Below are 16,371 nucleotides of genomic sequence, written 5' to 3'. Positions count from 1 at the left end.
ACCTCGGCAAGACGGAGCTGCTCTTCCTCCCGGGGAAGGACTGCCCGTTCCATGATCTCGCCATCACGGTTGACAACTCCATTGTGTCCTCCTCCCAGAGCGCTAAGAACCTTGGCGTGATCCTGGACAACACCCTGTCGTTCTCAACTAACATCAAGGCGGTGGCCCGTTCCTGTAGGTTCATGCTCTACAACATCCGCAGAGTACGACCCTGCCTCACACAGGAAGCGGCGCAGGTCCTAATCCAGGCACTTGTCATCTCCCGTCTGGATTACTGCAACTCGCTGTTGGCTGGGCTCCTGCCTGTGCCATTAAACCCCTACAACTCATCCAGAACGCCGCAGCCCGTCTGGTGTTCAACCTTCCCAAGTTCTCTCACGTCACCCCGCTCCTCCGCTCTCTCCACTGGCTTCCAGTTGAAGCTCGCATCCGCTACAAGACCATGGTGCTTGCCTACGGAGCTGTGAGGGGAACGGCACCTCAGTACCTCCAGGCTCTGATCAGGCCCTACACCCAAACAATGGCACTGCGTTCATCCACCTCTGGCCTGCTCGCCTCCCTACCACTGAGGAAGTACAGTTCCCGCTCAGCCCAGTCAAAACTGTTCGCTGCTCTGGCTCCCCAATGGTGGAACACACTCCCTCACGACGCCAGGACAGCGGAGTCAATCACCACCTTCCGGAGACACCTGAAACCCCACCTCTTTAAGGAATACCTAGGATAGGATAAAGTAATCCTTCTCACCCCCCTTAAAAGATTTAGATGCACTATTGTAAAGTGGCTGTTCCACTGGATGTCATAAGGTGAATGCACCAATTTGTAAGTCGCTCTGGATAAGAGCGTCTGCTAAATGACTTCAATGTAAATGTAAATGTAACTGTGTTTAATGAGAAGACATTCCAACCTTCCCTTCAGCAACCATTATCATCGTTACCAGTGTAAAGACCTTCACAATACCCTTCTCTCACACCATCGTGCCATCCCAAACCATACTGTGCTGGCTCTGATCCTTTTCACGTCTTTTCTAGCACAGTTCCACCAAGTATGATGGAGGCATAAGCAGGCCATCCCAGTACAGCTTTGCTTGGCTTGGTTTGGCCCTATAGTGTGAATCAGGAATAAGTGTGCTGTACCTTTTCCTTCATCTTCTCAATCTTCTTGACGGAGCTGCGTCTCTGGTGCTTGTCTTCCAGGCGATAGCTGAAGACGGGCTCGGCCCGGCCGATCTGCTTCTCCTCCTGCTTCTCCGCCTCCTTCAGCTTGCTCTCTGCACTAATGCTCTCCGTGTGGTACATGTGGTAAGTCTTCATCACCTGGGGGTTGGATGAAGAGGTCAGAGGCAATCAACCTCACAGTAAGAGTCAGAGGCTACTTTGAAACAAACAAAGCTTTCATCTACTACCCACCCACTCTTCACAGATCACTCTCCAGCTCTACTTCACAATAGGACTCTCCTACACCACCACAAATCATAGGCCGATTACCTCTCTTTTTACATGATGCTCTTACAACCTCAACAAACACGATTCACTGCTGTTCCCATTTACCATATTGCTCTGAGTTTGACATTCCAGCTACAGAGAATTACATCTACACTTAGCAGTTTGCTGGAATTACCACTCCATCCGAGTTGTGTAGGAAATGCTATAGCTCTGTAATGGGGCACCGAGGGACTTCAATCCACCCACAGACATCCAATCATCCCTGGATGCTGTAGCCCAAAGCAGAGTGCTGTCAGAGGGGTGCCAGCAGGCAGGGCCCACATCAGATCAGATGGTGACAGACTGACAGACTAAACCACTTACACAGCCCTGTTCTCTCCTCTTTGAAGTGGAAAGCAATGAAACCTCAGGCCAGGAGTTTCAAAAGACACCAAATATGGCTTGGCATGAAGTGCTATGCAGACCTGGGTTCAAATACTATAGCTGTGCATGATTGAGCATGCCAAGAGAATCAATAGCACAGTCTGTAAAGTGTAAGCCCCGCCCACCTGGCACTCCAGGCAGGCTAAAGCTCAAAGTATTTGAAAGATTTCAAATAGTATTTACTCAGATCTGGTGATACACTACATTTTAAGTGGTTATGCTCCCCATGTCAATACGTCAGAACCATAATCGAGGAGGAGTGACGCAGGCATAGTGGGAAGCATTACCTCCACAGTAACCTGCTGATTAAAGCTACTTCCTTTTGTTTGACTCATTGTTATCCAAACAGGAGGGAGCTATTACTATTACTCACACTCAAATGACTGTAGAAAACATTAGGGAGTGACTCATGAATAGCCAGGTACAACTGCTCCTCAAGTAAACCCCGATTTCTTCAAGGACCATGACATGAGTTCAAGAGACTATTTTTAACACATAGCTCTTTGATTGGAATGGAAGGCTGACAGAAATGAAGGCAGGGACTCAATGAGACTAACAATTACCATCAACGGGAATCTAAAGTGCGACCAAATATGAATCTGTGCAACCAAAAGTTGTATTTTGAGAGCACCATGCGACTATACAATCAACAAACAAAAAAATAATCAGACATATTATAATTTTTGACAAAGCTTCTCTGCACTGTTGTTTCTGAGTACCCTAGAGAAACAAGGAAGTGAAAATGTGTTAGCGTCATGGTTGCACCATTATTACTACAGTGAAACCAGATGGCTTCTAGCCCAACCAGGTCAAAATATCTGACCCATACTACTGGCGCAACAATGTTATCTTCCTATAGCTGATAGCCAGGAGTGCATTTTACATTCATAAACCATGCCATGAGCCGTTCAAAAACGACTCGCGTGTCGACGTCGTTAAGCATTTGTTTACACTTTGTTGTTACCTCATTGGCTAGCTAGCTGACAACCTGGTAACTTCACCAGTATATCCAAATATTTGGGTGCACAGAAAGAAAGGAAAAGTGATGGTTTCTTCTTCAGGAGATCAATGATCATAGCAATGAATGAATGACAGATATCTTGCATGTTATCATCACGATCCTGACATTTTTTAAGAGATAATGTACCATTTTCTCAGTAGGAAAATAGTGCTTTTACACAATGTAGAAACCAGATATTCCAAAAATGACTACGTATTCTGATCAACATTTTAGCTATTATAATAATTTAATGTATTTACAGTGTTACATATTAGGTTCTAGGGCACAATATGTGATTAGCTAGAATTAATATTAGGGCCAATATAGACTCTCTATCAATTAAAACAATCTTATTTTCTGGGGCTCCTAAATTCCACGGTGCTCCTAACTTTTTTAAAGTTGGGAGCACCAGTGCTACCAATGGATTGTTATATATTGTTTTCGAGCCCTGGTCACAACTAACCTACTCACTCTAGTAAAGTTTTTGTAAAAATTGCTTTCCTCCTGTCTCAATCAGCTAGCTTGTTAAACCACCCAAAAGCTATAAGATCTCTGAACTTTGACAAACACACATTTCTCTCTTTCAGGATCTTTAGAGGTCATGAACAGTGTGGACAGCGGGAGAGGCCTTAGCCTGGCTGTCACTGTGGCCCGCTGGGTCGGAGAGAACCAGCACCCTTTCCCCTGTGGTGGCAGGCCAGCCCTAGAGCCGAGTCCCAGATTTATTTGTGCCGTCTTGCCAACAGACAATGATACAGTAGCAATGGAGTTGGCAAGATGGCACAAACAGAACTATTGCCCTCCCCTGCCAAGCCACTGAAGATAGTCACTCCGAAGCAGATGGAAAAAATAAAAAGAGATCATGCGGCATAACAGAATGAACAGACTCTGCTTAGAGTAAATTACAGTCCCACTGGCCGGTATACATTATAACCTCAAATCGGAATTAAAATACAGACTGTGTTTAAAACCTAAACATCTCCTTTCCACCCCAAAAAATATATTTTGGTAATGGGTGGAACAACAGACTTCGCCCTGTACATTTTGTGCTGGTGGCCAGAGCCACGTAATAGGGACCAGTGGAGAGAGCCAGAGAGGGGCGACCAACCGCAGCCATACTCCTCACTTACTGGTCTGGAGCACCACTGGTGTGTTGACTTTGACTCTCCCCTGCTTCTTTTAGAGGGACAGATTTAGAAGGACTGGGACCAGACCTGTTATTTCACAGGCCCTGGCCACACAGGCCCCTGTGGCTGTGTGATGCAATCGCCTACTGTCTGTCTGTCTGTCTGTCTGTCTGTCTGTCTGTCTGTCTGTCTGTCTGTCTGTCTGTCTGTCTGTCTGTCTGTCTGTCTGTCTGTCTGTCTGTCTGTCTGTCTGTCTGTCTGTCTGTCTGTCTGTCTGTCTGTCTGTCTGTCTGTGTGTGTGTTTTTTTCTGCACCAAGGGGTAAATCAGGTCAAATTGAGCCGCAGCAAGAGGGACTAACACACTTTGAGCTGTGGCCGTTACACGTGTCATGGATGATTGTAAGTAGATCACAATATAATCTTCATTCCGCTACAGGGAAGTTGTACCCCTGCTGAATGTCTCCTGGGACAACAGAGCCTTTCTCCATCTTTTCCTTGTGTTCTACCATAACAATCAATGCTGTAATCATAGCATGATATCCCTTTTGTGGTTACACATCGGAATCGATTATTGGAATTGTGCCTGACCACTTACAATCACCAGTGCAGAGTGATTAAGTTCATTTGATGTTATTGACCTGACGTGAGCCACACATTCAGATAGTATTGCTACCAGATGAATGGGAAAGTACATAAACTACGCGTCATACAATATATGTGAGTAGGTTATACGAGAGGGAAGATACCAAGGCCATGTAGACCCAAGCCATACCCTTCTACCTGGACGTATTAGCATGTCATTAGGGTAACAATGGCCACTTGGGGGACTTGAATCTCTGCTGCTCCTATAACAGGCCTGAAAGCAGCAATAATGCTGCTGAATTAAATATTGATCAGTCGTTTAAGCGCCCTGCCTTCCCCCAAGGTCAGAAACGTTTGTGACAATGACCATAGGCGTAGGCAAGACCACACAAACTGTTCTGGGACAAGCCTATCCTCCACAGATGGCAGGGAAAGCAGATCAACATTGAAGCCTGTAGCTACATTAAGGCATGACCAGGTAGACACTGGTCTGTGAGCCCTTTCTTAGTGCCCTACTCAAGATTTAAGGCTGACAGTTGTTCCTAACATGTGATCTGATTACAGTCATACCCAAGATACACCACCGGTGTTGTTAACAAATGGGAGCAAATTAAGCATCAAATTAAATGTTATTAGTCACATGTGCCGAATACAAATGTGTAGACCCTACAGTGAAATGCTTACTTACGAGCCCCTAACCAACAATGCAGTTTAAAAAAAATATGATAAGAAAAAGGAATAAAAGTAACTTAAAGAGCAACAGTAAAGTAACAATAGCGAGACTTAACAGGGGGGGTTCGCGCCCAGGCTCTGTCGCAGCCGGCCGTGACCGGGAGGTCCGTGGGGCGACACACAATTGGCCTAGCGTCGTCCGGGTTGGGGAAGGTGTGGCCAGTAGGGATATCCTTGTCTCATCGCGCACCAGCGACTCCTGTGGCGGGCCGGGCGCAGTGCGCGCTAGCCAAGGTAGCCAGGTGCACGCTGTTTCCTGGATGCGCGCTGTGTTAAGAAGCAGTGCGGCTTGGTTGGGTTGTGTTTCGGAGGACGCATGGCTTTTGACCTTCGTCTCTCCCGAGCCCGTATGGGAGTTGTAGTGATGAGACAAGATAGTAATTACTATCAATTGAATACCACGAAATTGGGGAGAAAAGGGGGTAAAATGTATTATAAATAAAAAAAATTAAAAGTATTCAGACCCTTTTACTCAGTACTTTGTTGAAGTACCTTTGACAACGATTACAGCCTCGAGTTTTCTTGGGTACTACAAGCTTGGCACACCTGTATTTGGGGAGTTTCTCTCATTCTTCTCTTCAGATCCTCTCAAGCTAATGTCAAGTTGGATGGGGAGCATCGCTGCACAGCTATTTTCAGGCCTCTCCAGGGGTGTTCGATCGGGTTCAAGGCCGGGCCTCTCAAGGACATTCAGAAACTTGTTCCGCAGACACTCCTGCGTTGAATGGCTGTGTGCTTAGGGTCGTTGTCCTGTTGGAAGGTGAACCTTCACCCCAGTCTGAGGTGCTTTTACTGAGGAGTGGCTTCCATCTGGCTACTCTACCATAAAGGCCTGATTGGTGGAGTGCTGTGGAGATAGTTGTCCTTCCCATTTCCACAGAGGAACTCTGGAGCTCTGTCAAAGTGACCATCGGGTTCTTGGTCACCTCCCTGACCAAGGCCCCTTTCCCTCAATTGTGCAGTTTGGCCGGTGCGTTCAACTCTAGGAAGAGTCTCAGTGGTTCCAAATATCTTCCATTTATGATTGATGGAGGTCACGGTGTTCTTGGGGACCTTCAATGCTACAGATATTTTTTGGTACACTTCCCCAAAGCTCAATTTCAGGTCTCATAGCAAGGTGTCTGAATACTTACGTAAATACGGGAAGTTTTTTATTTTTAATTCATTAGCAAAAAAAAAATCAAAAAAACAGTTTTTGCTTTGTCTTTATGGGGTATTGTGTGTATATCGATGAGAGAAAAAATTATTTGATATATTTTAGAATAAGGCTGTAACGTAACAAAATGTGGAAAAAGGGAAGGGGTCTGAATACTTTCCGAATGCACTTTATTTCCGTTAGGGAACGCCAAATCTGTGAAGTGCACTTGTGCAATAACTCAATTCGCCCTTGCATTCCTTTTAAACAATGCAGTTTTGAGAAACGAGAAATGGTCAAGTCAACAAAACTTAGTCCACTCTGTTCGTAACAGATTCTAGATTTGGGAACAGAAAACTTTGCAGAATGTCAGCCATGTTTCATCTAGCTCCATCTTCTCCCACTTCCAGACACTGGACATAATTGGTGGTGAGAAGAAGTTCTAAACGGATGCTTCAGATTTATACATCCTGTGAGAGATCTGGCTCCTTGCTCCAACTGTGGTGTTATAGTAAGTCAGGAAACAGTCAATTAAATGACACATTCAAACTTACAGTGTAAAGCTCGTTGAGGACCTTCATCAAGTCTTCCTGAAGCTGAAACGTTATCTCCTTACTCTGAAAAAGAGAGAAAGAACGTGTTCAGTGCGAGACATCTATCATCTTTGCAGTACAGTCACATATTTATACACTGTCACATGGAACAAACAAGTATACAGAGTTGGGAATAGAGTAGAACACTGAGACCTGGTAATGAGGTCATCAAAAAGAGAGAGTTGCCCATAGAGCCGTCTATCTGCATGGCGTGAGAGAGATCTCAAATTAATTAATAAAACCTGCCATCAGACATGAGCCCACAATTAATATTTCTGAGATTCTCCCTACGGGGAAATAACAGTTATTTGATTGATGCAGAGTTAAAGCAGGGGTCTCAAACTGGCAGCATGCGGACCAGATGCGGAATAGACACTCAGAGGGCTGTGAAACATGATCTATCCCACCACAACTGTGGTTTCCTGTATGGGCATGACGCCATAACCGATGAGGAAGTGTCTCTGCTGAGGTCACCAACCTCCCTGATCCAGGTGGATCTGCACACATCCTAGTTGCCACAAACACCCATGTTAGAGTGAGCCACTGCAGACACAGTCAACAACACTCCAATGGAACGTCATGGGTTGGAGTCGGGACTCTCTAGCCTAGCCGCCATATCTGAATAATATGCTTTAGCCAACACCTCTACGCTCGTTGTCGTCATGCCATACATGTTTGGGATGACAAACACAGCATACCAGGGGAGTTGGCTAGAGCACCAACAGTGAAACTCTTAGAGCATCTATGATTGTTTGAAGGAGGAAGTCAGGGCACAAACAAACACGGTTCCATCACAAAGAGAGCTCTGCTCTACTGTAAGTCCTGCTGACTGACTGGTGGAAGAGGTGGTGTCCAGCCCAGACATGTGAACGTAAACCATAGAGGATTAGCCCCCGTTGTGTGTGTGTGTGCATGCATGCATGCGTAATTAAGTAAATCAATCAGTCTCCTCTGGCTGACCCAGTCCAGCCTACACCTGTCCTGGCACTGGCCCTACACCTCCTCAGCCAGTTCTCTCTTTTACTTACATATTACCACACAGACAGCCACCGGACAAATAGACTTAGCCATGTATAAATAGAGCTAAGTCACCTAAGCGGAAGTTAAGGTGCTCTCACATACAGAGAATGAAGAGTAGAATCTATAAGCTGGTTGTGGCACTGAGTTTTGGGCCAGGTAAATTATGGACTGTTGCTCAAAATGTGTGAAGCAGGCTGCAACAAAAAAAAAACAGTTCAAATGTTTGGGGTCACTTAAATTCTTCTTTTTGAAAGAAAAGCAAATGTTTTGTCCATTAAAATAACATAAACTTGATCAGAAATACAGTTTAGACATTGTTCATGTTGTAAATAACTATTGAAGCTGGAAACGGCAGATTTTTTATGGAATATCTAGATAGGTGTACAGAGGCCCATTATGAGCAACAATCACTTCTGTGTTCCAATGGAAAACTATTTTTTATGTTAGCACAGCTGAAAACTATTGTTCTGATTAAAGAAGCAATAAAACTGGCCTTCTTTAGACTAGTTGAGTATCTGGAGATTTGTGGGTTCTATTACAGGCTCAAAATGGCCAGAAACAAAGAACATTCTTCTCACACGGAAAAGCCTTAATTTCTTACAACAAGAATTGACTGAAGAGTTTCAGAAGAAAGGTCTTTGTTTTTGGCCATTTTGAGCCTGTAATCGAACCCACAAATGCTGATGCTCCAGATACTCAACTAGTCTAAAGAAGGACAGTTTTATTGTTTTTTTAATCTTTAAAATCAGCCGTTTCCAGATACAATAGTCATATACAACATTAACAATGTCTACACTGTGTTTCTGATCAATTTGATGCTATTTTAATGGACAAAAAAATTGCTTTTCTTTCAAAAACAAGGCCATTTCTAAGTGACCCCAAACTTTTGAACGGTAGTGTATATACAGTACCAGTCAAAAGTTTGGACACACCTACTCGATCAAGGGTTTTTCCTTTATTTTCAACATTGTAGAATAATATTGTAGACATCAAAACATTGAAATAACACATATGGAACCAAACAAGTTTTAAACAAAGCAAAATATATTTTTGATTCTTCAAAGTAGCCACCCTTTGCTTTGATGACAGCTTTGCACCCTCTTGGCATTCTCTCAACCAGCTTCGCCTGGAATGCTTTTCCAACAGTCTTTGAGTTCCCACATATGCTGAGCACTTGTTGGCTGCTTTTCCTTCACTCTGCGGTCCAACTCTGATGCAGCACTCCATCACTCTCCTTCTCGGTCAAATAGCCCTTACCTGGAGGTGTGTTGGGTCATTGTTCTGTTGAAAAACGATGATAGTCCCACTAAGCGCAAACCAGATAGGATGGCGTATCGCTGCAGAATGCTGCGGTTGCCATGCTGGTTAAGCATGCCTTGAATTCTAAATGAAACACTGACAGTGTCACCAGCAAAGCACCCCCACACCATCACACCTCCTCCTCCTCCATGCTTCACGGTGGGAACCACACATGCTGAGATCATGCATTCACCTACTCTGCGCCTCACAAAGACACGGTGGTTGGAAACAAAAATCTTAAATTTAAGCGCATTAAGGAAAGATATTCCACAAATTCACGTTGAACAAGGCACACCTGTAATTAAAATTAATTCCAGATGACTACCTCATAAAGCTGGTTGAGAGAATGCCAAGAGTGTGCAAAGCTGTCATCAAGGCAAATGGTGGTTACTTCGAAGAATCTCAAATATAAAATATATTGATGTATTACACACTTTTTTTGGTTACTATATGATTCTATATGTGTTATTTCATAGTTGATGTCTTCACTATTATTCTACAATGTAGAATATTGTCAACTGGGGTTTTTCCAACACAGATCATTTATTAAAGGACTAACACAAATGGGCTTCCCCTTTTAAGTGCACTGTTTATGAGTGATGCTAATCACATCTGAGTGAGACAGGAAGAGACAAGAATCCACTGAGCACCCCCCAGGGGTGATGGGTTTCATGTTGCCTCCAACATTAATTAGGCACCAGAGAGGGACTGTACATAACCCTGGAGTCAATTTCTGGTGGCTGCTCCATATGGCAGAAGAAACACACTGGGACTCTAGTGAGAGACTACACAAATCATATTGGCTCATATACTATACAGAAACAGTCATTGGAGTTAGTCTAGTAATGGACCAAGCCGGGTAGTAAATCAGTAAATTGTCAAGCTCTAATCCTAATGAAGTGTTAAAACACTTTACACTGCGCTTGATCAAATGCCAAGAGCAATTTAGTGGTACCTGGTGCAGTTTTGTGTTTCCCTCACCCTTCGTCCCTACCTCTGTAGTGAATGAATGGAGGAGTGTGCAATGGAGTAACTTGACAAACTTATACCTTCCTTTCTCCTCCCTCCATACATATGAGGCTTTCAAGCCTTGGGAGAAATTCACCTTGTAGTTCCACCAGAATGGGACTTCCATAAATAAAAGAGGACTGACTAAGTAAAACAAAAAGAGAGTTGTATGAATAATGAAAAGAGAATACATGTGATAAGACCTGCCCGACCATGAATGGACTGAATGACAAAACTTGTATTTAGAGGTTTCTCCTTCGAACAAAGACAAATCGAGGTAAGCTGCGACTTTCTTGTGCACAGTACTATTCATAAATAAACATAGCATGAACACAAGCCAATGGTCAACTGTTAGGATATTTCATTTAAGGTTCTATACAGCTACACCTCATAACATAAAAAGGTAGAAAACTTTGGAATTTGAAAATATAAAAACACTAGTCTTTGATGCCAGGATGACAAAACAGCAGCCCTCTCGTGTTAAAAGAAGAGGAGCTGTAGTAACTGTGTTGTAACTGGGGGGCGTACCCCGGTGTTTGTCTCTCGTTAATGGAGAGATCAAAGACACGGACTCACTGATTAGAGGGCAGGGGTGTCTCTGCTCCCCTTTTACAGACTCTTTCTCCCCCCGACCCACCAGGAGGATTCCGATTGGTTTGGCCCCTGGCTGCCAAACATCACTATACGAGCCAGAGGGGAGACACAAACACACACATGCACGAAACGCATCCACACAGTCACAAACACTGAAGACCTAACGGTGTCTGGTGACTGCAGGTCATTGCCTGTGTGTTCAAGCAGTCGTTGCCTGTTGTGTTCAAGGTCAACCAACAATTATAATTGGTGGAGCAATAAGGAGGGATAATAATTTCTCCCCCTGATTTAAACATCAGTAATGTGGGTTGAGTGGGGGGAGAAAAAAAAATCTGACAAAACACTGTATGTCTGTCTGTGTGTTGTTAGTGTGTAGACCAGTCCTCTGTACCAACCAGTTTAAATCACTGAGACGATAATGACTTCAACCATAAATAAAATACCCCTTTTGTTTAGTCTTGATCTAACAGACAGATTTAAAGACCCCTCTCTTTTAGTCGTGATCTAACAGACAGATTTAAAGACCCCTCTCTTTTAGTCGTGATCTAACAGACAGATTTAAAGACCCCTCAGCGAAAGAGAAAGAAATAGGAAACATTTGATACAAAGCACCCCATTGAAACAGGCCCGGGTTTGTCATTTTCAGGGCTGTGGTTGATTCATGTGACTCCTGGTGCATAGGAGAGCACATAATCTGGTAGGGAGTTGTCCTCTTTGTGGCAGGAGTGAAACAGGCGGCAGCAACATTAGTAGCAGGGTTTCTGTCATGAGGTCAGACCTCAGATAGGAGGGTTAGGTAGGCCGTTTATGCTTATTATCAGGGCAGTGTGGGATGAGGAGGGTCCTCTGTACACAACCCAGCAACTGAGCTGCCATCAAGATGTCATCAGACACAACTTTAAACATAATAGTCCACTGATACACCCAATCATACATCAAATCTCTGAGAGCAGTCCAGTGTATCTAAGGCTGTAGATTGATAAATGTATAATTAGCAGCAGGGACCAGTTTTGTCCTGACTATGTGAATGAGCCCAGGATTTATCCAACATAATGGGATACCGGAGAGCTCCATGATCAATTAAAGACAAGTGGTAAGGAACAACTCCTGTCCCTAATCAGTTGCACTTCCTTACGTGAGATCACTGGGATCTCACCTCGTCTGACCTCTAACCTCTGTGACCGCATCTAGCCAGGTCAAAGGTCAAAGTACAAACTTACATTACAGATCTCACCTTCTTGAGCAGGCGTGTGGAGTCCTCGCTGATCTGCATGAAGCGCATGATGACGTTGTTCAGGTAGATGTCACTGAGGGTGGCATGGTCCTTGCTCTCCCTCCTCACCTGGTTCAGCAACAGGTACCAGCAGTTAACCGGGGACAGCAGGTTCTGGTCCTTCCTAAAAAGGATTTATAAGACACAAGATGACCCTCTTTACAGAAAGATTTTCACTTGACTCATGTTCATTCATATAAAACAGAACAGTGACTGTGCACAACTTCATTATCACACACTGATCACTGCATAGACAAACGAGATAGAGACACTGACAAGTAGAGACAGGGAAATGTAGGGATGTGTTCAGGCACCCTAAGAAACAGAGGTGTGTGTGCGCGTGTGCCTGTGTGCCCTCTTGCCTGGCTCTCTGAAGGTGTTCTTTGTCATTACATTTTACATTTACATTACATTTAAGTCATTTAGCAGACGCTCTTATCCAGAGCGACTTACAAATTGGTGCATTCACCTTATGACATCCAGTAGAATAGTCACTTTACAATAGTGCATCTAAATCTTAAAGGGGGGTGAGAAGGATTACTTATCCTATCCTAGGTATTCCTTAAAGAGGTGGGGTTTCAGGTGTCTCCGGAAGGTGGTGATTGACTCCGCTGTCCTGGCGTCGTGAGGGAGTTTGTTCCACCATTGGGGGCCAGAGCAGCGAACAGTTTTGACTGGGCTGAGCGGGAACTGTACTTCCTCAGTGGTAGGGAGGCGAGCAGGCCAGAGGTGGATGAACGCAGTGCCCTTGTTTGGGTGTAGGGCCTGATCAGAGCCTGGAGGTACTGAGGTGCCGTTCCCCTCACAGCTCCGTAGGCAAGCACCATGGTCTTGTAGCGGATGCGAGCTTCAACTGGAAGCCAGTGGAGAGAGCGGAGGAGCGGGGTGACGTGAGAGAACTTGGGAAGGTTGAACACCAGACGGGCTGCAGCGTTCTGGATGAGTTGTAGGGGTTTAATGGCACAGGCAGGGAGCCCAGCCAACAGCGAGTTGCAGTAGTCCAGACGGGAGATGACAAGTGCCTGGATTAGGACCTGCGCCGCTTCCTGTGTGAGGCAGGGTCGTACTCTGCGGATGTTGTAGAGCATGAACCTACAGGAACGGGCCACCGCCTTGATGTTAGTTGAGAACGACAGGGTGTTGTCCAGGATCACGCCAAGGTTCTTAGCGCTCTGGGAGGAGGACACAATGGAGTTGTCAACCGTGATGGCGAGATCATGGAACGGGCAGTCCTTCCCCGGGAGGAAGAGCAGCTCCGTCTTGCCGAGGTTCAGCTTGAGGTGGTGATCCGTCATCCACACTGATATGTCTGCCAGACATGCAGAGATGCGATTCGCCACCTGGTCATCAGAAGGGGGAAAGGAGAAGATTAATTGTGTGTCGTCTGCATAGCAATGATAGGAGAGACCATGTGAGGTTATGACAGAGCCAAGTGACTTGGTGTATAGCGAGAATAGGAGAGGGCCTAGAACAGAGCCCTGGGGGACACCAGTGGTGAGAGCGCGTGGTGAGGAGACAGATTCTCGCCACGCCACCTGGTAGGAGCGACCTGTCAGGTAGGACGCAATCCAAGCGTGGGCCGCGCCGGAGATGCCCAACTCGGAGAGGGTGGAGAGGAGGATCTGATGGTTCACAGTATCGAAGGCAGCCGATAGGTCTAGAAGGATGAGAGCAGAGGAGAGAGAGTTAGCTTTAGCGGTGCGGAGCGTCTCCGTGATACAGAGAAGAGCAGTCTCAGTTGAATGACTAGTCTTGAAACCTGACTGATTTGGATCAAGAAGGTCATTCAGAGAGAGATAGCGGGAGAGCTGGCCAAGGACGGCACGTTCAAGAGTTTTGGAGAGAAAAGAAAGAAGGGATACTGGTCTGTAGTTGTTGACATCGGAGGGATTGAGTGTAGGTTTTTTTCAGAAGGGGTGCAACTCTCGCTCTCTTGAGGACGGAAGGGACGTAGCCAGCGGTCAGGGATGAGTTGATGAGCGAGGTGAGGTAAGGGAGAAGGTCTCCGGAAATGGTCTGGAGAAGAGAGGAGGGGATAGGGTCAAGCGGGCAGGTTGTTGGGCGGCCGGCCGTCACAAGACGCAAGATTTCATCTGGAGAGAGAGGGGAGAAAGAGGTCAGAGCACAGGGTAGGGCAGTGTGAGCAGAACCAGCGGTGCCGTTTGACTTAGCAAACGAGGATCGGATGTCGTCGACCTTCTTTTCAAAATGGTTGACGAAGTCATCTGCAGAGAGGGAGGAGGGGGGAGGAGGATTCAGGAGTGAGGAGAAGGTGGCAAAGAGCTTCCTAGGGTTAGAGGCAGATGCTTGGAATTTAGAGTGTCATCTGATTTGATTATTAGGATCCCCATGAGTCGACGCCAATGGCGACAGCTAGTCTTACTGGGGTCCGAAACATAACGAAAAAGACATTACAGACAAAAGGCTTTACAATTTACATACAGTACCAGTCAAAGGTTTGGACACACCTACTCATTCAAGGGTTTTTCTTTCATTTTTACTATTTTCTACATTGTAGAATAATAGTGAAGACATCAAAACTATGAAATAACCTATATGGAATCATGTAGTAACCAAAAAAGTGTTAAACAAATAAGAATATTTGAGATTATTCCAAGTAGCCACCCTTTGCCTTGATGACAGCTTGGCACACTTTTGGCATTCTCTCAGCCAGCTTAATGCTTTTCCAACAGTCTTGAAGGAGTAACCACATATGCTTAGCACTTGTTGGTTGCTTTTCCTTCACTCTGCGGTCCAACTCATCCCAAACCATCTCAATTGGGTTGAGGTCAGGCAATTGTGGAGGCCAAGTCATCCGATGCAGTACTCCATCACTCTCATTCTTGGTCAAATAGCTCTTACACAGTCTGGCGGTGTGTTGAGTCATTGTCCTGTTGAAAAACAAACCATAGTCCCACTAAGCGGAAAGCAGATGGTATGGCGTATTGCTGCAGAATGCTGTGGTAGCCATGCTGGTTAAGTGTGTCTTGAATTCAAAATAAATCACAAACAGTGTCACCAGCAAAGCACCCCGACGCCATCACACCTCCTCCTCCTCCATGCTTCATGGTGGGAACCACACATGCGGATATCTATTCATCTACTCTGCATCTCACAAAGATTTAGCATGGGTCCTCATATCCTCAAAATGTTCTACAGCTTTACCATCGAGAGCATTCGGCCTGGTTGCATCACTGCTTGGTATAGCAACTGCTCATCATCTGACTGCAAGGCGGTACAGAGGATAGTGTGTACGGCCTAGTTCATCCCGGAGTTCAAGCTTCTTGCCATCTAGGACCTATATACTGTCAGAGGAGGGCCCTAAAAATTGTCAATGACTCCAGCCACCCTAAACATAAACTGTTCTCTCTGCTACCACATGGGAAGCAGTACCGCAGCACCAAGTCTAGGTCCAAAAGGCTCCTTAACAGCTTCTACCCCCCAAGCCATTAGACTGCTAAACATCAAATGTATTTATATAGCCCTTCGTACATCAGCTGATATCTCAAAGTGCTGTACAGAAACCCAGCCTAAAACCCCAAACAGCAAGCAATGCAGGTGTAGAAGCATGGTGGCTAGGAAAAACTCCCTAGAAAGGCCAAAACCTAGGAAGAAACCTAGAGAGGAACCAGGCTATGTGGGGTGGCCAGTCCTCTTCTGGCTGTGCCGGGTGGAGATTATAACAGAACATGGCCAAGATGTTCAAATGTTCATAAATGACCAGCATGGTCGAATAATAACAAGGCAGAACAGTTGAAACTGGAGCAGCAGCACAGTCAGGTGGACCGGGGACAGCAAGGAGTCATCATGTCAGGTAGTCCTGGGGCACGGTCCTAGGGCTCAGGTCCTAGTTGAAACTGGAGCAGCAGCATGGCCAGGTGGACTGGGGACAGCAAGGAGTCATCATGTCAGGCAGTCCTGGGGCATGGTCCTAGGGCTCAGGTCAGTTGAAACTGGAGCAGCAGCATGGCCAGGTGGACTGGGGACAGCAAGGACTCATCATGTCAGGTAGTCCTGGGGCATGGTCCTAGGGCTCAGGTCCTCCGAGAGAGAGAAAGAAAGAAGGAGAGAATTAGAGAACGCACACTTAGATTCACACAGGACACCGAAAAGGACAGGAGAAGTACTCCAGATATAACAAA

General features: G+C 45.6%; 1 protein-coding gene across 5 annotated transcripts in view; it reads right to left on the bottom strand.

The window, feature by feature from the left end:
• LOC118395825 (SLIT-ROBO Rho GTPase-activating protein 1-like) overlaps positions 1-16,371 on the bottom strand; it is a 173,367-nt gene that overhangs the window by 84,738 nt on the left and 72,258 nt on the right. For all 5 annotated transcript variants that reach the window (XM_035789795.2, XM_035789792.2, XM_035789791.2 and 2 more), the window contains exons 3-5: positions 12,191-12,353; positions 6,997-7,059; positions 1,134-1,313 (exon numbers count right to left, since the gene is read on the bottom strand). In XM_035789795.2, the coding sequence (XP_035645688.1) occupies positions 1,134-1,313; positions 6,997-7,059; positions 12,191-12,353 (406 nt within the window). The remainder of the gene's footprint in view (positions 1-1,133; positions 1,314-6,996; positions 7,060-12,190; positions 12,354-16,371) is intronic.

Source organism: Oncorhynchus keta, chromosome 17 (assembly GCF_023373465.1).
Source record: "Oncorhynchus keta strain PuntledgeMale-10-30-2019 chromosome 17, Oket_V2, whole genome shotgun sequence".
NCBI lineage: Eukaryota > Metazoa > Chordata > Actinopteri > Salmoniformes > Salmonidae > Oncorhynchus > Oncorhynchus keta.
This window is presented reverse-complemented; position numbering and strand designations above follow the sequence as displayed.